Raw genomic sequence first — 21,583 nt, 5'->3', positions numbered from 1 at the left:
TGTGTTCGGTTTGCTTTTGTTCAGAGGACTGAGGTAATGGGTGGGGCAGAGGGATGGTGTGTGTGTGTGTGTGTGTGTGTGTGCGTGTGTGTGTGTCTGTGGAGGTGAAGGGGGGGCAGCTGATTTGAGGGCCCTGGCAAACACAAAGGGGCCGGGACCTCCTCCACACATGCCCGACACAATGCCCCGGCCCTAATGCTTGTAAATCTATTCACACATCCAGAGGCCAGAGATAATAACAAGCTGTTCAGAATGAATTTCTAATGAGCGCCGCTGGAAACTGAATCTGGATCAGCAGAAATCCTGCGTCGCAGTTCAGCCGTGAAACAAACACGTCAGTTCAGCTCCGACACCGGACTCACCACAGAAGCATTTTAAATTCCTTGATACTTGTTCCTCTTTCAGACGTGAGAGTCAAAGCTGCTTCGCTCATCTTCAAATATGAATTTTAAATCTTGTAGCAGATGTAAAGATCTTAGTTTCACGAGAATATTCAAAATGACCAAAGAACAGTCACAAGATGTTTTCAAATCACAAGTGATCACATCCAGGCTTCATGTCTGTTCAGCAGGAGAAGCTCCTTCTCCGCTTTCTATTCAGAGGTCACCAGAGGTCAGCAGAGGTCACCAGAGGTCACCATGGCTCCGCCCCTCACTGCTGCAGGAAGCAGCCGCATAATTATGTAAATGAGCCTGGATCCCCTCCGCCGCTGGACACACACACACACACCGACACACTCACACACATATCATAACTATAGACATATTAAAGCTGAAGACCCCAGATAATCTGTAATATAATCATAATAATAAACAGTTAAGATCAATGTTAACACAAAATAATAAAAAGAGTCATGAAGTGAATCCAGGTCTCCAAATAATATCAGATAAATAAACACAAACTATATCAGAAGTTTAGAGTAGATACAGTGTGTGGTTTAAACTCTTGATACATTTTCTATTCATACAATAATTCATATTAAATCAGTGATGAAATGACTAAACACATAATTTGAAATTAAAAGATTTTAAAAAGTCCATTGTTGGATTTGTAGGGCAGGAGTGTGTCCTCTGTGTTTTGTGTGTTGTGTGTGTTTTGTGTGTGTGTGTTGTGTTGTGGAGACACTTGTTTCTCCATCATTAAACAACAGAGATGCAGATTGTTGATTGTTTCCATGTCGAAGCCGCGGTGACCTTCACTCCACGACTCGACTCTAATCACTGGTAAACACGGTTAAACACTCGCTGTGACACAGCAGTGAGTGGGTGTGTGTCTGTGTGTGTGTGGGGGGGGGTCGGTTGCTATGGCTGACAGTGGCGTGCTGTCAGGCCGAGGGGCCGTCTGGCGACCAGGCCCCCCCCCGTTGAGCTGGCACACGCAGCAGCAGCTCGGCCGAGGCGTGACCGTCTCTGAAAGAAACCTCCACACCTGAGCCATGGAGCGGGGGGGGGGGGGGTGCAGACATTTCAGGAGAGACTCTCCTCACAAACAGAAGTGTGTATTTCAGATGATCTCAGTTTGTCGTCAGGTGTGAGTCCAGGTTCTGGTTGTGATCAGGTGTGAGTCCAGGTTCTGGTTGTGATCAGGTGTGAGTCCAGGTTCTGGTTGTGATCAGGTGTGAGTCCAGGTTCTGGTTGTGATCAGGTGTGAGTCCAGGTTCTGGATGTGATCAGGTGTGAGTCCAGGTTCTGGTTGTGATCACATGTGAGTCCAGGTTCTGGTTGTGATCAGGTGTGAGTCCAGGTTCTGGTTGTGATCAGGTGTGAGTCCAGGTTCTGGTTGTGATCACATGTGAGTCCAGGTTCTGGTTGTGATCAGGTGTGAGCCCAGGTTCTGGTTGTGATCAGGTGTGAGTCCAGGTTCTGGATGTGATCAGGTGTGAGTCCAGGTTCTGGATGTGATCAGGTGTGAGTCCAGGTTCTGGTTGTGATCACATGTGAGTCCAGGTTCTGGTTGTGATCAGGTGTGAGTCCAGGTTCTGGTTGTGATCAGGTGTGAGTCCAGGTTCTGGATGTGATCACATGTGAGTCCAGGTTCTGGTTGTGATCAGGTGTGAGTCCAGGTTCTGGATGTGATCAGGTGTGAGTCCAGGTTCTGGATGTGATCAGGTGTGAGTCCAGGTTCTGGTTGTGATCAGGTGTGAGTCCAGGTTCTGGATGTGATCAGGTGTGAGTCCAGGTTCTGGTTGTGATCAGGTGTGAGTCCAGGTTCTGGATGTGATCAGGTGTGAGTCCAGGTTCTGGATGTGATCAGGTGTGAGTCCAGGTTCTGGATGTGATCAGGTGTGAGTCCAGGTTCTGGATGTGATCAGGTGTGAGTCCAGGTTCTGGTTGTGATCAGGTGTGAGTCCAGGTTCTGGATGTGATCAGGTGTGAGTCCAGGTTCTGGATGTGATCAGGTGTGAGTCCAGGTTCTGGATCTCGAGCCTCGTTTGTTCTGTGATGGTTTCTCAGCTGTGGATGTTTCTGCTGCTTAGCAACCAGAGCCTCACACAACAGAACAACATTAACACAACAGAACAACAGTAACACAACAGTAACACAACAGTAACACAACATTCTAGGGCCGTTAGATAAAAAGCCTAAATGACACTTCACAAACTGCTCTGTTCAGAAAATGGACTCCCACTCAAAACAGAACCATCAGCGGCCTGACACTGGGCCTGATGGGATTGTGTTGTGTTGTGTTGTGTTGTGAGTCATCCTGAGTGCTCTGCTCAATTCACTGGAGTTAAAAATAACAACAGATCGACTTGAACGAGCAGAACCACGCCTCCAGAAACTCTCCTGAGAACAAACTGGTCCCGGATCAGTTCAGGAACGAAGCTTCTCACAGATTCACAGAAATCTGAAGAGTTCAAATCAAACTGAATCACATCAGCCTGGGCTCTTTGGTGTGTGTGTGTGTGTGTGTGTGATCAACAAGGGTCGGGGGAAAAGAGGCTCGTCTGAAGTCCCCATAAACCTACAGAGGTTTGAAAGGCCGGCGGCAGCTGAGGCCCCCCCCCAGCCCCCCCCAGTTGGAGGACTTGCCCCGTGGCCTAAAGGAGCTTCAGGAGGATCATCACGATGGCAGACCGTGACGAGAAGCCTCTCGCCTCAAAGTGTCCCGGCCTCTGACAGCTCGTTATCTCTGCTGCGCCCTCTGACACCATCACACGATGGAGGGGGGGGGCGCTTCCATCTTCTGAACCTGGAGTTCTCCTGAGTCCCTCCAGCCTGAGTCCCTCGGCTCCACCCCAGTGCAAACAGAGGAGACTCCACCTGAGGAGCTCACTGAGGGCAGAGGGTCAAGCAGCTCGTGGACGACTCCCACTCCACCGCCTCTTCAGCCACAGTTGCCTCATTAGCCTCCATCGATGACGCTGCCCTTCCTGTGAGGGGGGGCCTGCGGTCACGCCGACCCCCCCTCACAGAGATAATTGGGGTGTAAATATGAGGCGTTCACGTGGGGGGGGGGGGGGGGGTTGTTTGTTATAACGACACCAACAAAGTCACGAGAGGAGCAGAGGATCAATGTGATTCTCATGCTGTGAGACGAGCAGGTCCACTTCTCTACATGCAGAGACAATACTGTCCCACAATTCATTGCTGCACGGTCTATGTCCCATCCACTGACCTGGAGGAGGCCGGGTCTATGAGCTATACTGCAGCCGGCCACCAGGGGGCGAGGTGATTTGGTTTCACTTTTGGGGTAAATTCGTAATTTTTGTCACATCGCGTCTTTTAGGTTTTTGCTTTTTTAATGTTTTCTCTGAGCAGACGACAAATAGAATCTCTAATAGAGACACATCAGATATTCTTACAGTTTAATCTTCATCATCCTCTTCGTGTTGTTTCCACTGATCTTGGATCTGAGGTGTCAAACACTCACGATCAGTCTCAGATGACTCCGAGCTGAAATCTAATTTCCATCTCCATTACATAATAAGTCTGCAGATTAAATCTTCCTCAGCATCCCGGGTTTAGGGGATGCAGCCGGTGCTGTAACAGAGAGGAGGCTGATTGCTGCTAAGGTGATTGTCAGATGAGGATCTTCTGAATCCTCATCAAAGTGATTCATTATTTAGAATCTGGAGGAAAAACGAGACGAGCGAGAAAATGAAACTTTCTTTAAAGATGCAGACGAGGTTTTCAGGGTATTTTGTGTTTTAAATATAATCACATTAAAATAACTTAATGTGCAAAGTGCAGTCGTCAGCCCGACACGAACACACATCTGCTTCATCGCAGCTCAATGTTATTTAAACACACAGAGACTCAGCTTCTGTACTAATATCAGAAAATGATCTTTGATCAGATAAACATATCTGAGGGACGTCGTGTTCTCCAGAGGTGTGATCTCACATTTGCAGAACCATGAATCACGTGATTGTTGATTTGATCGCAGCTCTTGTGTGTTTGGATCCACACACTGTGTAGATAAAAGTGTTGCTCACTGAGTGTGTGTGTGTGTGTCCCTGTCGTGCTGCTGATCCCTGATCAGCCTCCACCCTGTCTGGGCATGCCAACGCCCGGGCGTCCAGTTAATGGTTCTGGTGGCATCGTGGGGGAACAGTGTGTGCCCCCCCCCCCGGTGTATTAACAAACCACATAACAGCACACGGCAGCGCCTCCGACTTCTGCAGAAAGCTTCTCTGGTGATCGTTAGAGAGCGGAGAGGAAGGAGAGGCTTCTCCCTGAGGTTCACACTCTGCAACCAGCACCCCGGGCCTGTGTGCTCCAGCAGGCAGCTAATGACGGCTGACAGGACCTGTGGCCGCTCGCTAATTGAACCTCGGGGACATTCTCTCACTCTACATCAGCATTCTGCTCTCCTGAAGTCCCACTCGGCCTCCTGCTGCCGCTCGGGGACGAGGCCACGGCGTGTTGATCGCAGGGTTTGGAGATGGTCTCCGGTGAGTTCAGGTCAAAGGTCACGAGCACTGAGTTCACCTGTGGGGACACGTCAACACTCAAGGATGCAGATGATGAGTGTCTGGAGGAGTCTTACAAACTAACAAATGTGAAAATGTCCCTGTGTCTTCTCCAGGTTCCATTTCAGTTAGTGGCTGAAAAGTCCTTTCAACAGAAAACCATGTTCACACCAGTGGAGATGTTAAATCCTTCTGGTTCGGAAAGAGGCGATGAAGAAGACGTGCGTCAGATGAACGTGCAGATTAATCCAGTGTCTGTAAGAACTGAACAGATCCACTGTCCTGCTCCTGCTTATTCTGGTTGTTCATCATATCTTCCGTTAACTACACATCCTTCGTCAAACTGGTGGACACACGAGCTGGTTCTGGATCCAGATCTGATGAAGAGGAGGAGGAGGGTCTGGAGAGACTTCCAGATTTTTGTATCTGACGTTTGAAGAGAGGAACTTTCTCTTGAAGGAAACGTGTGAACCGACGTGTGACTCAACGTGTTCCTGGTGGAGACGGGAGTCGGTGCCATCCCTTCCTGGCAGCATCAGAACCAGACGAGCTGGGGGACGTCTCTGTGTCTGTCCCACAGATGGCCCGGCCCCGCTCTCCCTCTGTCCTCTGGCTCCAGCGTGTCTCCGCTGGACGCCACGTCTCTGCCAGATCCTCTCCCTGTCGGCTCCTGGCAGCGGAGCTCTCCTCACGTCTCCTCTGACTGCTTCTGTAAATAAATAACAACAACAAAACAGCAACAAGAGGGTGACACCCGCTCGTCCATATGGGACCTGCTCGTCGGGAGCGTTTGGCGGCCGGCTCGTCACAGATGGCCGCTCAACCCCCCCCCTCCCACATTTCTCTGGGCTGCTGTGCTTTCAGGTCGTCCCCGATCACTAACCCGCCTTTTTATAAACTCATTTTTTGATTGTTGACACAGGCTCAGATGGGAAACGCACAATAGCAAATAATTAACCAAAGGGGGCTGAATTAAAGGGCCTAACAATGAGGCGGGTGGCGATGACTCACTCTGCATTAGGCCCCTTTGAAGACGTCCCTGGCGGCTGGGGCTTTAAGAGCCTGAGCGTCTTGGCACCTTGCTCAATAGAAGAGCAGGCGGTTGATCTGCGCTGCATTAGCGCTGAGCCTTTGTTCTCCCACAGGGCTGTCAAATGGAGAGACGGCTCCCGGAGACATTTTATAGATACTTTCCCCTCAAAGGCAGCTGAGCTCGGCTGGATGAAGACGGCTCAGAGAGAATTAAAGCTGCAACTCTTCCATTCATCCGTCTGTGACCACGGACTGGAACACGACGGAGACGAGCGGAAGTTCAGCTTCATCCTCTTCTCCCTCGTGTTCCCTGCACTCTCTGATTAAAAGCTTTCCTCTGTGGCGAGGAATCGAACCCTTTTCACTGTGACACCACAGAAGCACTTTGTCGGGCTTCTCAAACTCCAGCTCTGTGAAGAGTTGGGACGAAGTGGGAAAGTAACCAGGTTGGAAAAGAGATGATTTGTTATGATTTATAAATAATAGTGATTTGAATCTATAAATGAATCCCAGTGCCTCCTTCACACTCGTGGAGACATTTTATGGACTCAAACTATCAAAATCTGACAAAATGTGTTGACGTCATCTCCACAGCTGATACATACCCCCCCCCCCCCCCCTCCCCCCTGGAGGTTTCTCTGTGGTGTGTGGACATTCTGCAGAGTTCATGTCTGAAAATGGCTGAAGAAAGTTGCCTCACCACATTAATCTTCTTCTATCATCTAAAGGTTAATGTTCAGTGTTGTTCTGATGCTGCTGCTGTTGCTGGCTCCTCCCTGCCCCCCCCCCCCACCGGGCCCAGGAGGCTGTGGGTTACCTGGCAGCCGGTGCAGTGGGAGGCTGAAGGTCCCAGAACGCAGCAGCCTCCTCCTCACTATTCCAGCTCCATCTGTGGCCTCCGTCTCAGAGAAGACGTTCAGCCGTGTCCAGCAGCAGCAGAGAGGACGGATGCATCGGGGGGGACGTCCACCTGGGTCCAACTGTCCAACTGTTAAAATCAATCTGCACCGACTCACACGAGCTTCTGAATCTCCAGCTTGGTTCAGACTCAGATGAGAAACACGGTGGAATGAATCTTTTGTTCATTTCGTTCACGTCTGTTTTTCTGGATGTGAGTGTTGATGCAGATTAAAGCAGCTTCCTGTTCGAATCGTATTGTTTGATGAAATTCACACGACTGTGTCGGGTCAGCTGGAGTCTCTCCTCTGGGCCCCGGCTGGAGCCTCGGTGGCTCCGCCGCTGCGCCCTCTGGTCCAGGAGGTCGTCCGGAAGCTTCCGAGCTTCATCGTCAGCGGGGGGGCAGATAGAGATGCTTCCAACCCCCCCCCCCCCCCGACATGATGGCTGCTCGACTCAGATAGTCTCCTCGAGCCACGCAACCATAAAAAGACTTCTGGACTCCTGTGTCTGAAGGAGTGTGTGTGTGTGTGTGTTAAAGGAGAGGGGGGTGGGGGGGGGGGGGGTGCAGTGAAAGAAAATGGACTTCTGTGCCTGCAACAGCTTTTTCTAATCCTCGCCCCAAGCCGCACGGTGCACTGGAGCAAACTATTACATGGCACCAATTAAGAGGCTGGAGCGCAGCACCTGGTCCTCCGGCTCTCCGGCCTTCAGTGGCAGCTGACGATACAGTTCCCCCCCGCCAGGTGGTTCCACTTCAATCACATTAGCTAGTCACTGTAGGGTTAATAAAAAGCCTGCTGCCCCCCCCCCCCCCCACACTCCACCCTCGCTGCTTCTTTTCTCCAGCTGATCTATAGACGGAGCATTTTAAAACTCGTTAAAATTAAGATCCTTAGCCGGCGCTGGATAATTAAAGCAGCAGCAGAACGAGCTCCTTGGAATCGAATGTTTCAGGAAGGCTGGGGGGGGGGGGGCAGGGGGGGGCAGGGGCTGCCTGTGCCTATGGGGAGGTGGTGGGGGTCCCTATCCGCTTAGTAGTCCATTTGTACAAAGAGCAGAGGATCATAATAGACCTTTTCATGGATAGACAAAACAGATGGAGGCCAATTGAAATGAGACGGGGAGACTGTACATATCTGCCCAGAGACGGGGATGTGGAGGGATTCACAGAAAACAAGTGGCAAGCCGACAGCAGCCCTTTGTCTCCGAGCGCTGTCCCTCCACTCAGCCCGGAACCAGAACCTGGAAATAAAGGGGCTGGAGCCAAAAGTGTCCGACTCACAATCAATAGTCATTTGAGAGCAGATGTGTTCAGGGACGTTCGAAGCCTCCTGTTGCTTCTCAGCTCAGGTTTTGTGCATTTTATTAATATTATGTTGAGGCAACAAGTTCTTTAAATGGAAAAGAAACTGTTATTTAAAGGTTTTACTTCCTTAAAACCTGATTTAATGTTTGTGTTTCATGTTTAAATCCACTTTGCTCTTTATCTCCAACAGGAATCTGGACGGGTGAGACATCTTATCTCAATGGGACCTTAAAGGTTAAATAGAGTTTAAATAAAATAAATAAAATTACACAGAGTAAAATATTTACACCCTGCTCTTTTTATTGCTTGGACCTTCAGTCAAACAGAAATATTCTACATGTCTTTTCATATTTATTTTCAGGATCCCAAATATAGTTTAAAAAACATTTTGAATACTTTTAATTGAACAATATTGAGTTTCTAATTGTCTTTATTCTCTTCTGGTTTAATGCAGAGCAAAACTTACATCCCTTCATGAAGGAGCAGGGACGAGAGTCTGTGAAAAGAAATGTAGATTTAGTTTTTTCTCAGGAAACCACGGAGCAGGTGAGTTGGATGTGATGTGACTTTGTTCTTCTGTGAACTTCAGAAGTGACAGTGAAGTAAAAACCCTGATTCCTCGAGTTCTGTCTGTGATGAACATCGTTTGTTCTTCATGTTCCTCAGAAGCTTCACGAGACAAATCAAAGCCCCGAGGCCGAGATGGAAGAGGGAGGAGGAGGGAGGGGGGGGGGGGGGCGCAGGATGCCCGCACTTTAATCTTCTTTATCCGCTGATGTGAGAACAAACCGTCTCAAATTCCATTTCTAAGAGAAATACTGATGCAAAGAGGAGGTTTGAGCCGAGTGAACAAATCAGGATGCAAATCGCAGCCTTTGAACTGAGTAAAGTGGAATAATGGAAGATCCATAAATTATTAATCAGAGCTGGTTTGAAACCAGAGGACGGCTGACATCACCAGGGACCAGGGATCTTCACCAAGAGCATCTCACTGCAAAAAGTGTTGGAAGATTTACAAATTAAAAATAAACCATAAGAAGAACCAGAGTTTTTAAATGAGTTTGATAATAATAAGTTTATTTTATTCACAAGCGACTCAATTATTTAATTGAATTTAAATAAATTTGTATGAGTTGTTTTGGTGGGTTAAAAAAAAATATATTAATAACTTCTATTTTCAGAAAACGTAAAATAGTTTTGATCGGTTTTGTGTGTTTGGATGAATGTTGTAACTGTTGAGATATCCAGGGAAAGTCGTACAAATAACGACTTCTAGGTTTTAGCATCTTTCAGCTCTTTGTTTCCATCCCACCAAACACACAGTTACACACAGTTACACACACAGTTACACAACAGCTGCTGAACACGGTGACGCACAGACGTTGGTGGAGACCAAACCTGGAGCCAGAAGAAGAGTTGAGACAGGATTTAATAATCATCAGGGAAATTATCGTTGTTCTCATTAAATGTTGAAACATACAATAAATTCAAACAAGTATTTTCTTCTCGTGAATCCTCAGAATATCTCGGCCACTTGCTAATCTGCTGTTTCTTGGACTAATTACTCTCAAACTAATGTATGCACGAACAGTGAACACAGATTCAATTGTGTCCGTGGTCATTTTGTCCCCTCCGGTCCCTCGTCAGGATTCAGAAGAACTTGTCCCTCGTCTCCAGGTCGGGTCTCGCTCTACCTGCCCTCGACCCCCCCCCCCCCCACCCCCCCGCTCATTGCTCGGAAGCTGGATTAGCGTCGACTGACTCGCCATCGTTGTGTTGCGTTGTGGAACTCCGACTTTCCACAGGGATCGACCCCTCCTCCTGTCCAGGCCGGTGCAGCGGCTAGCGGGCGGCGGAGCCAGCGTGGAGGCTGATAGGCTGGCAGGCCGCTGGGCCACCGCGCCAGAGCACGCTGCAAAAAATAACTGAACCTGGTTTTTATCAAGAAAAGGAAAATTACTTTTATTTTGACAGATGATGATGGAACCAGATTCCTCTCAGGGAAGGTAAATGTTTTTAATTATGTATCATTGTTTTCCATTGAGCCTCATGGGGAGTCAACCCTGTCTCCAGCTACTTTTATATACTTATAAATAATATATATCATTGTTAATCATGTTAATATGATTTTACACTCTAGAATTATATTAATATTATAAGTCTGTTGTGCATATTACAGACAGACTCCAGTACATTTGATTTTGGATCTGATTGTGTTCACTGGAAATTTGTTTTCTCAAACAATACGTGTCCAAAACAAGCAAATCTTTTTACTCCGTTAGAGAAAATGTGTTTACAGCTCAGATGGAGTGTCGGAGCAGATCCTGTGTTTCAGTATTGAACCCTCGGATTTTGAGTTTGGTTCAAGCCGTGAAACACTGAGGGGGGGGGGAGATGGTGTTGTTGGTTAAATATTGGGACGTAAACACTTCCTGTCTTGTGCTGCAGGTCATCAGAATCAGATTCAGAATCAGAATCAGAATTCTTTTTATTGCCATGTATATTTGCACATACAGGAAATTGCCTTGTATGTTGACCTTTGTAATTTCTTTTCCATCTTAAATCATATACAAACCTAATAATTATGCTGAAATAACAAAACAACTATAACAGAAAAGGGTTTTATGAAGAATTCATTATCACACTGTTTCAAACGTAGCTGGTGCTGACTTGCTCCTTCTGCCATTTTTTACAGCGTGCCTGTGGTGGCCAGACTCGGAGCAGCTGGTCAGTTAGCCGGCCACATCAGCGTCAGGCCGCCTCACCGATAATGGGATTAGCTTAAGCCAGGCAGCGGGGAAAGCGAGGGGGTTGGGGGGTGCAGGAGAGGAGTAGGGAATCAGGAGGAAGGGGGGGGGGCACTGTAAACACACAAAACAGGCTTCACTTAAACCCCCGAAATCCAGCAGCTCATAACTGCACACTGCAGGATGCTGCAGGATGCTGCAGGCACGTGGGTCTGTGTTCACATCCCGGCTGAGACACACACACATTTAGTCTTTTTCATAGAGACTCAGTTTTAATGTTTCTGCCTCAAAATGAGTCAGAAGTAAAGTTTGATGAAGTCAAAGGTCGTTTTCTAACATGATCGCTGGAGTTTATCTGTAGCACATGAAAACCACAGCAGGAGATTCGCCGCTAGCACAGATAAACCTCAGGGGTGTTCGGTGTGTGTGTGTGTGGGGGGGGGGAGGGCAGGGGTACTGGAGTCAACTCCTCAGGTTCAGGTTGATGATTCTAATCAGTGTTCTAACTGTGAAAGGTTTTCATGCTGTAATGGACAGTCTGAGGACATCTCTGTCCTCAGACTGTCCATCGCTGCTGCTCCTCCTTTCAGCCTCTGTCTCCTGATAAAGCCCAGCCTGCTCTGATTGGTCAGCTGGAACACTCTGTTGTGATTGGTCCACTGCTTCCACTGACCTCAACTCACTTGCATTTTAGTAGCTTCAGGATCAACTTATTTGAAAATCATTGTCTTAAAACACTCTGGTGTTCAATGCATGAACCTTGAACCTCCACCTTCCGTCTTCACCACCTGTTTCAGTTCATTCTCCGTCCTCCCTTATTTCTGTTCAGGTGATTTTCATGAGTGGTTTGGGTCAGATATCTTTTGCAGCGTGCATGTGGCCTGCAGTGATGGCGGTTGAACCACACCGGGCTCTAATAGACTCACAGCAGCTCTATTATCTCAGTAGATTGCAGCTTCGTCTTGTGCCGAGCCGACCGCCGGCTCTAATGGTCCCAGTCTCTGCAGAGGAGGCGGCTAATAACCGCATCAATACCAGCTGCAATTTGGTTGTGATGAGAAAGCCCTACAGTCGACATATTACTTCCTCTAAACCAGCAGCAGGAGCACCACCACATCATTCCACTCTAAAAGCCCGAGGCACTCCTGCTGAGGGCTGGAGAGGCTTGCAGGGGATTGATCTGTGAGAGTAGATGGACGTGTGAAAGCCGACGGAGCAGCCTATTGATTTGAGACGATGAGTCCCTGATAACAGAAGGTCCTGGCTCCTTAATCCGGGTCTTTAATCAGGACGGAGACGCGTCCAGCCGCCTCGGCCCTCAGAACCGTCCTGAGCCCCGTGACGTGTCAGGATAAGATGAGAGGGAAACATGTGAGAGGATCTGGGGAGCTGCACTCAGGACAAGACAAAGGTGTTGTTGTGAAGTGAGAGGACGGAGAACTGCTCCTACACGTAAGTTACACTGTAAGGCTCCAGAGCCTGAGTGATTGGTCGGATCAGAAGCTTCTAGAAGCTGCTTCCACGATGTCCCCAAAATACCAACGCTTTCTAAAAACACCTTCAATTCCCCCCAGGCCAAGAAAATCCATAATTCTGTCCACATGTCCCCACTCTGAAATATTTACACTCACTTTTCAATTATGTCTTCACTGCCCCAAAATATACTTACTGTGCACAAATATATATCTCGTCCAAAATGTATTTTCTTCCCACAAATAGCTTAATATGTTTAAAAAGCTCTTTCCAATCACAGCCAAATGTCTTTTTAACTCAATGTCCTGACTTTCATAAAATAAAATAGTAAAACTTTCTGAAAGTTTTCTAACTCTGAGAAAGTTTTTATTAAATAATTCCTTAATACATGTTTCTCTGAAGGACGCGTCCAAACGACACGTTGACCAGAAACTATAGAACTTATCAGAATGTCCACAAATGTCTTCGTGTAATGTCCAACATGTCCGACATAGACTGAGACCCTGCTGCGCCTTTACACACACACACACACACACACACACACACACACACACACACACACACACACACACACATTATTTCCCATGAGGCACCTGACACATGCAGCTGCCTGTGGCTCTGACATGTTCATACATGTCATTCCAACATGCTCCTTAGTGGTACCCTGAACAACACACACACACACACACACACACACACACACACACACACACGACTTTCAGCAAAATCCTGACACTGATTTTAACAACTCAATTCCACTTCTTCTTCTTCTTCTTCTTCTTCTTCTTCTTCTTCTTCTTCTTCTACTTCTTCTTCTTCTTCTTCTTCTTCTTCTTCTTCTTCTTCTTCTTCTTCTTCTTCTTCTTCTTCTTCTTCTTCTTCTTCTTCTTCTTCTTCTTCTTCTTCTTCCTGGAGCTTTGTGTGTTGGATGTGTGACGAGGTGACGACAGCTGATGAATCCAACATCTTGGTGAAAGTTGACCTCAGAGGTCGAACAGTTTCGTTACGAGTTGAAATAACAAGAAGCAGCAGGAGGAAGAGATCAGGTCCAAAGAACTAATGAGCTTGTTGAATAAACTCAAACCTAATTAATGTGTGTGTGTGTGTTTGTGTGTGTGTGTGTGTGTGTGTGTGTGTGTGTGTGTGTGTGTGTGTGTGTGTGTGTATATTCATTTATTCTGGAGGGGAAGCTGTGACCTTTGAGGACTCACACGTGATCAGATTCATTATTTTTACTTCACAAGTGAAAATCCTTATAAAACTCTAATCAGCGCCTCGTGGTCGTCATTAGTTGATGTCACATGATCATATTATGGTCACATGATCTAAGTACAGTCACATGACTCCAGGTACGTGGAGGTGCGGCATATTAAAGTACGACACGTCACATGACCACAGCAGATCACAGGCTCGTTATGCAGATGATGTCGTAATGAACAGAGTCGACCCCTCAATTAACAGGCTGGACCAGAGGCGCCGCAGCAGGGGCTTCTGGGAGACTGACAGCTCCGGGGGGTGGGGGGGTGCTGTGGCTGAGACAGCAGGGGCTGCTGGGAGCTGCTGGTGTCGCGGAACGATGCCTGAGCTGCCAGCAGCCCTCCTCCACTGCCACTGCATCGGACACACTCTGCCCCCACCCCCAATAATCCTGACACACACACACACACAAACACTTACACACAAACACTCACACACACACACACACTCACAAACACTCACACACACACAAACACTCACACACACTCGGCCAGCCGTGCCTTTGTCTGGCATGTCCACATGCATCTGTTCTGCATGGCAGCGCTGGCACTGACAGTCTGCTATTGTTGCCCCCCCCCCCCCCCCCCCTTGCAGGAGACACAGCCACAGTTTGGGGTAATTGCTGGTCCTAATTAGTTCACACACACACACACAATCACACACACACATAAACACACTTATTTGCCAAAACTACTGATTAAAAGCCTGAATCCAATTAAAGGGAAGCTTCACTAAAACAATGAATATTCTGAAGCCTCATTGTTCTTTGTTAAAATGATACAGACGCAGGATTCTGTGTTTAACAGCAGAGTTTGAACAAACACCAAACTTCACTTTACTCTCTTGTCTCCAGAGTCAACTGCTCTGTCTCTGTCTCTGTCTCTGTCTCTCTGTCTCTGTCTCTGTCTCTGTTTCTGTGTCTCTGTCTCTGTCTCTGTCTCTGTCTCTGTCTCTGTCTCTGTGTCTGTCTCTGTCTCTGTCTCTGTCTCTGTCTCTGTCTCTGTTTCTGTGTCTCTGTCTCTGTCTCTGTCTCTGTCTCTGTCTCTGTCTCTCTCTGTCTCTGTCTCTGTCTCTGTCTCTGTTTCTGTTTCTGTCTCTGTCTCTGTCTCTTTCTCTGTCTCTGTCTCTGTCTCTGTCTCTGTCTCTGTCTCTTTCTCTGTCTCTGTCTCTGTCTCTGTCTCTGTCTCTTTCTCTGTCTCTGTCTCTGTCTCTGTCTCTGTCCCTCTCTCTGTGTCTCTGTCTCTGTCTCTGTCTCTGTCTCTGTCTCTCTGTGTTTCTGTTTCTGTCTCTGTCTCTGTCTCTGTCTCTGTCTCTGTCTCTGTCTCTGTGTCTCTGTCTCTGTCTCTGTCTCTGTCTCTGTCTCTGTCTCTGTCTCTGTTTCTGTCTCTGTCTCTGTCTCTGTCTCTGTCTCTGTCTCTGTCTCTGTCTCTGTGTCTCTGTCTCTGTCTCTGTCTCTGTCTCTCTGTGTCTCTGTCTCTGTCTCTGTCTCTGTCTCTGTCTCTGTCTCTGTCTCTGCTGCTGTCAGCGTCCGGACCGCTTCACTTTCCAATGATTATAATAACTTCGTCTGTGAAGCACCGTTAAAGACGAGAAGTCAAAGAAAGACAATGATTCATCCAGAAGATGAAACTACACATCATTTAAAAGTAATATCAAAGAAAGAATCAACTGAAAGTTATTTGTTAACATAAGTTTAGTGAGATTATTAAGAAACAGACAGTAAAGTTTCTAGTTTGACTTCCTCAGGCGGATACCACAGTGTGATTGACAGCTAGTGTCATCCAATGGGTGCAGGTGGCAGATGTAGGTGGGGGTGTCCCCCAGCTCTCAGTCAGGCTCCACCCCCTGCTCCTCCAAATATGATTACTTCTCGTTTCCAAAAAAACAAAATGGCGCTGAACACAGCGTCGAAAGGAGGCTTCAGACCAGCAGCTCACAAACCATCAGGTGACATCACAAACCATCAGATGACATCACAAACCAACATGTGACATCACAAACCATCAGGTGACGTCACAAACCAACAGGTGACATCACAAACCATCAGGTGAATCAAACTCCATGGAACTGAAACAAAGATGAGCTCGGGGGTGGAGCTTCTGTCCATCAGAGCAGAAGATGGACACAAGGTGGAGGTTCTGTCCATCTTCTGTCCATCAGAGCTCCACTGATCCTGGGACAGGAGCTGAACTCTCTCTCTCTGTAAAGTCCTGTAGCTTTAAGCCGTCGTCATGGACGCTGTAACCTGATAGTAATCCGGGCGGCGCAGGGGGAAAACGTGTGAGTGCCTCCACTCAGCAGCACCGGTGGAGCGAGGCCTCGTCAGCTCCCAGGAGCCTCGGCACGGCCACAACTCTGATTTAATCTGCTCATTATCACACGGAAAAACACTGAGGAGGTACAACAGCAGGTCTGGGACCAGTCGTCTGTGGAGCTGCAGGATTCATGTGAGGTGAAGGTGTTTTGATCATCAGCATCTGAACATCGTTCATCAACAGAGGGGGACATTATGTTCTACATTGTTCTTGATCTTTAATAATTCAAAAGCTTTTGTCTCTTTCCTACTTTTATAATCTGATTTCGTTTTGACGATTTTCCTGAACATGCCTCCTCATAACATGATGTGACCTCTGACCTCTTCTCTATTGAAAGTATGTGTTCTAATTGTATTATAATATAAATATATAGGTTGAAATATAGATTAACATAATTTTTAAATGACCCTTCTGTGCACTGATATTTATATATTCAAGTATTTACTGGTCTCCTGGTTTGTGTCTTTTGTCGGATTTAAACTTTAAACGTCTAATTTTGTTGAACTGCTTTCCCCCTGTACATGACAATTAAGGCTTTCAATTCTATTCTATTCTATTCTATTCTATTCTATTCTATTCTAATCTAATCTATTCTGTTCTATTCTATTCTATTCTATTCTAATCTGTTATATTCTTATCTATTTTATTCTGTTCTATTCTGTTCCTTTTCTCTTCTTTGGTCATTTTGTTGATCTGTGGCAGTAGACCTGTAGAAGTGTGAAGTCTTTAGTTTATGGTTCAGTTTGGTTGCATCAGATCTGTTTGTCTGGAGCAACACGTGGAGGAAGTGGAATCGTCTCACATGTGAAGTTATGTTTCAACAACAAGTGACGCCAGGACTCAAAGTGCAAATCAGTCAGAACCACACTCATTGTTCAAACCGCAGCGCCACCTGGAGGCTGAAACAGGGACGTTCTGTGAACTGAGAAAATATTTGAGCAGAGAGAGAAACAGTTTAGTTTAAATGAGAGCGTGAAAATGTGAAACACGTTTTACTTTGGACATTCGGTTTAATTTATTTCAGGTGGAGAACAACAGTTGTGTAACGTTTCCTGTGAAATATCACAATAATACACAATATAAAATGTGTGTGAAATAAAAGAAATCAGGATGTTTGTGTCTCAGTCGAAGTGAGACACTAAATTACTGGAATATTTTAAAACATGAAAATAATAACATGAGTCCTCACATCACAACACAAAGAGCACAACGATTGGTCTGGAGTTATGTTTAATACAGTTAATTCTGTTATTATTCACATTATCTATTGTTGTTTTTGTTGTTGTTATTAAATCACAAAGTGGAATGCACCCATCCCATGTTCAGTCACTAATATGTCACAAAAGATTTTCTATTTTTATTATTTCAAAAAAAAAGACTCAAACATGAATATGGACTCACCCAGTTGCAGAGCTGCACCGTCACCAGCAGGTGGCGGTAGAAGACCAGGGATGAAGACAGTGACACTACAGGAAGTGTCAGTCTGTAACGAGCACGCGCACATCCTGCTGCACGTGAGTCAGATCCAGTTCCTCACGAGCCTGGAGCAGAATGGTGAGTTCACACGAAACCGCGTCACCTGAATAATCTGGAGTTATAAGTATTCACCTGATCAACAATCTGGAGTTAGAAGTATTCACCTGAATAATCTGAAGTTAGAAGTATTCACCTGATCAACAATCTGGAGTTAGAAGTATTCACCTGAATAATCTGAAGTTATAAGTATTCACCTGATCAACAATCTGAAGTTATAAGTATTCACCAGTACAACAATCTGAAGTTAGAAGTATTCACCTGATCAACAATCTGAAGTTATAAGTATTCACCAGTACAACAATCTGAAGTTAGAAGTATTCACCTGATCAACAATCTGAAGTTAGAAGTATTCACCAGTACAATCTGGAGTTAGAAGTATTCACCTGAACTATCTGAAGTTAGAAATATTCACCAGTACAATCTGGAGTTAGAAGTATTCACCAGTACAATCTGGAGTTAGAAGTATTCACCTGATCAACAATCTGAAGTTAGAAGTATTCACCAGTACAATCTGGAGTTAGAAGTATTCACCAGTACAATCTGGAGTTAGAAATATTCACCTGAACAATCTGAAGTTAGAAGTATTCACCTGATCAACAATCTGAAGTTAGAACTATTCACCTGAATAATCTGAAGTTATAAGTATTCACCTGATCAACAATCTGAAGTTATAAGTATTCACCAGTACAACAATCTGAAGTTAGAAGTATTCACCTGATCAACAATCTAAAGTTATAAGTATTCACCAGTACAACAATCTGAAGTTAGAAGTATTCACCTGATCAACAATCTGAAGTTAGAAGTATTCACCAGTACAATCTGGAGTTAGAAGTATTCACCTGATCAACAATCTGAAGTTAGAAGTATTCACCAGTACAATCTGGAGTTAGAAGTATTCACCTGAACTATCTGAAGTTAGAAATATTCACCAGTACAATCTGGAGTTAGAAGTATTCACCAGTACAATCTGGAGTTAGAAATATTCACCTGAACAATCTGAAGTTAGAAGTATTCACCTGATCAACAATCTGAAGTTAGAACTATTCACCTGAACGTCTCCTCCATGTTTCAAAGTTCTCACCTGAGCTTCTCAGACCTCAGTAGGAATCTAGAAAGAATCTAAATCAGGCTTGTTTAAAATAACTAATAATTAATACATTTGTAGATCTAGATTTTCTTTGTGATTCCCACAGAGTCGTGTTCAAACCCTTCTGACTAAGAAATGTGATTTAACAATGAACTGTATTATAAATAAAAAATAAACAACCAAGAATATAGAAGTGGAAAATAAACATCTTTTACAAAAACATCTTTTACAAAAACTATGAACATATGCAAATCTGCTCTTCTTCGTTTATACTGTAAAATAAAGGTTTTTATTTATAACTATATAATTTAACTGTGAAAGACCACAGCACACAACTAATAAATCCCATCATCTGTAATCGAGTGTAATTATGTTTCTAATTATATTGTATTATTAAAGAACAAAATACATTTTTATAAAAACAAAAATACATTGTTAACGAAACATGAACTAATATATTTTATGTATTTATTTAAAAAAAACAAAGTTGTCATATCGTCGAACATGACGCGGCTCTAATGAGAAGCTGAAGCCTGAAAGGTTTTTAGTTTTCATAAAAGTCTTAAACTTCTTAAGAATTAATTTTAACTTTAGTTTACTCATAGACAGTAGAGAGCTGTTTTTACATTATATTACATATTATTCTTATAATAAAGTGTTTACTCCGCTGCTTTATTTAAAATATGGACTATACATATAAAACATATTTGATAAAAGTCCCATTTGACAGATATAAAAGCTGCTGACATGTGAATCCATGCGTAAAACAATCTGCAGTTTGTATGATGAGAAAAACACGTTCTTAATTCTTTAAAGTACATTTTAATGATAATATTTTATACTTACCAAGTTACGTTGGAGTTGAGGAACATGTGATGAAGTTCTGTTACTGCGTGCTTCAGTAACATCCGTTAATCCTCCACCATACTTTGGATTTTAAATCTCTCATGAAGAACTCTGTCGTTTTGGGAAATGTTCAAATACATTTCAAGAAACTAAATCAATTTAGAACTTTAAGATAATGAGAGTTATTCATTATTATTAGTTTCACACATAGTAAAATGTAAAGTTGGCTCCTCCTCTCTGAATACTTTTCTAAAAGTATTCAGAGACTTTTAGAAAAGACCCCTGTAGGGTCAGAGGTCACGGCTGCTGTTTGGTTTAGCACAGTGATCCTGTTAGAGAGCTGAATGGACCACACACACACACACACACACACACACACACACACACACACACACACACTGGATCAGTTTAGAGAGCTGAGTCTGACTCTGGTTCTTCGATGACTCATTAAAACCGAGTTAATATTTAACTTCATATCAGTGTCGGTCACTTCAGAGCTTCATGGTTAATAATCAGCTCCTTCTTCTTTCTCTCTCATTCATCTGATTTCATTTATGTTTTTCACATTATTTATATTTCAGCAGTAAAATATCTTGAGAAAAGGTCAAATAGTAAAAAATATAAAGACGAGCAAACACACACAAAGAAACAAACGATCTGTGTGTGTTTCCCAGAGTGCAGCGGGGGGGGGCTCGGCCCTGCGGGTCCACGCGGTGCGGCTCGGCCCGGGTCTGGAGCTGCTCGCCGCTCTGCAGGCGCTCGTGATAGAGCGGCGACTTCAAGCGCCGTTCATCATCAGCTGCGTGGGCAGCGTCACCAAGGCAACGCTCCGGCTGGCCAACGCCACCGCGACCAACACAAACGAGGTTGTGTAGTTCAGTTGTTTCCACGTTGTGTGTTTTCTGTATCTTTAAACGTGTGTGAAAGTATAAACCTGCAACAGACGCCTGTAAAACTCATATTCATGATAATCCATGAAAATATTATTATAGACTTGAGTGTTCAGAATATTGTGTCATAATTTACACATGAGAATATTGTGACATAATTTAAACAGAATATTGTGACATAATTTAAACAGAATATTGTGTCATAATTTAAACAGAATATTGTGACATGAGAACATTGAGGGACTCGTGATGTTCACTACAACCTGTGGATCATGTTCATGTCATCACTTCCCATGAAGTATTATTATACTGTTTGTTCTGCTCTCATCAGATCCACGGCTGTATAAGTACACACTATGTTGTACTGTGTAACGTGTTGTGTACTTGTATCTTCTGTCTGCTGACATGTTCACACCCTGGATCAGTGACAACAGCACAAACCAGGTTGTGTTAACGTTGTGCAGACGGGCTGTGACACTGACTCCTCCCTCAGGTGCTCCAGCTGAGCGGTCGGTACGAGATCGTGTCCCTGGTCGGAACCCTGAACCCGGAGGCCCACCTCCACATCTGCCTGGCGGACGCCGAGGGCAGGACGGTGGGGGGGCACGTGCTGGGGGGGCTGGAGGTGTTCACCACGGCCGAGCTGGTGGTCGGGGAGGCGCTGGACCTGCAGTTCACCAGAGAGATGGACGTGCACACGGGGTTCCCCGAGCTCGTGGTTCAGCCGCGGGTCGGTTCTGATCCAGATGCTGATCCAGATGCTGATCCAGATGCTGATCCAGATGCTGATCCAGATGCTGAAGGAGTGAAGCACGAGGTGATCAACAATCTGTGTTTGTGATCCAAGGTCATTGGCTGTGATGTCCAACCTGTAAACAAACACTGAAGAATAAACACTGGCCTGTGGCCTTGTGGCTGCTCACTGAGCATCGTCTCACACGTCTGCTTTTATAATGACACAATGTGTGTGTGTGAGTTTAGTCAGTGTGGAACTGAACATGAACATTTCTTGATGATGACAACACATTCAATGGAACATGTTTTAAATCCACGTGCAGAAGGCTAGTTGTTATTCACGTGATGATGACCGTGCACGCATGTCGACACGAACATGTGAAGTTGTGTTGTGTTGTGTTGTGTGTGAGGACGAGGAGGATTCTGATCGGAGCTGAAACAGTTTTCAGTTCAAAGTGTCTTTTTAAAACAAATCGTTGTTAAGTGCTCGTTATCTGCAGAGCTTCAAGAAACCACATCTTCATCATGCAGCCTCCACACACAC

General features: G+C 45.3%; 1 protein-coding gene across 1 annotated transcript; it reads left to right on the top strand.

Moving 5' to 3' along the window:
- The first annotated feature begins 17,387 nt into the window (after positions 1 to 17,387).
- LOC133973533 (bifunctional protein GlmU-like) lies at positions 17,388 to 21,231 on the top strand. The gene is made up of 3 exons (XM_062411453.1): positions 17,388 to 17,499; positions 20,089 to 20,280; positions 20,798 to 21,231. The coding sequence occupies exons 1-3, from the start codon at positions 17,497 to 17,499 to the stop codon at positions 21,143 to 21,145; spliced, it is 543 nt and encodes a 180-aa protein (XP_062267437.1). The 5' UTR covers positions 17,388 to 17,496; the 3' UTR covers positions 21,146 to 21,231.
- The last annotated feature ends 352 nt before the right edge of the window (positions 21,232 to 21,583 follow it).

Source organism: Platichthys flesus, chromosome 18, assembly GCF_949316205.1.
Source record: "Platichthys flesus chromosome 18, fPlaFle2.1, whole genome shotgun sequence".
NCBI lineage: Eukaryota > Metazoa > Chordata > Actinopteri > Pleuronectiformes > Pleuronectidae > Platichthys > Platichthys flesus.
This window is presented reverse-complemented; position numbering and strand designations above follow the sequence as displayed.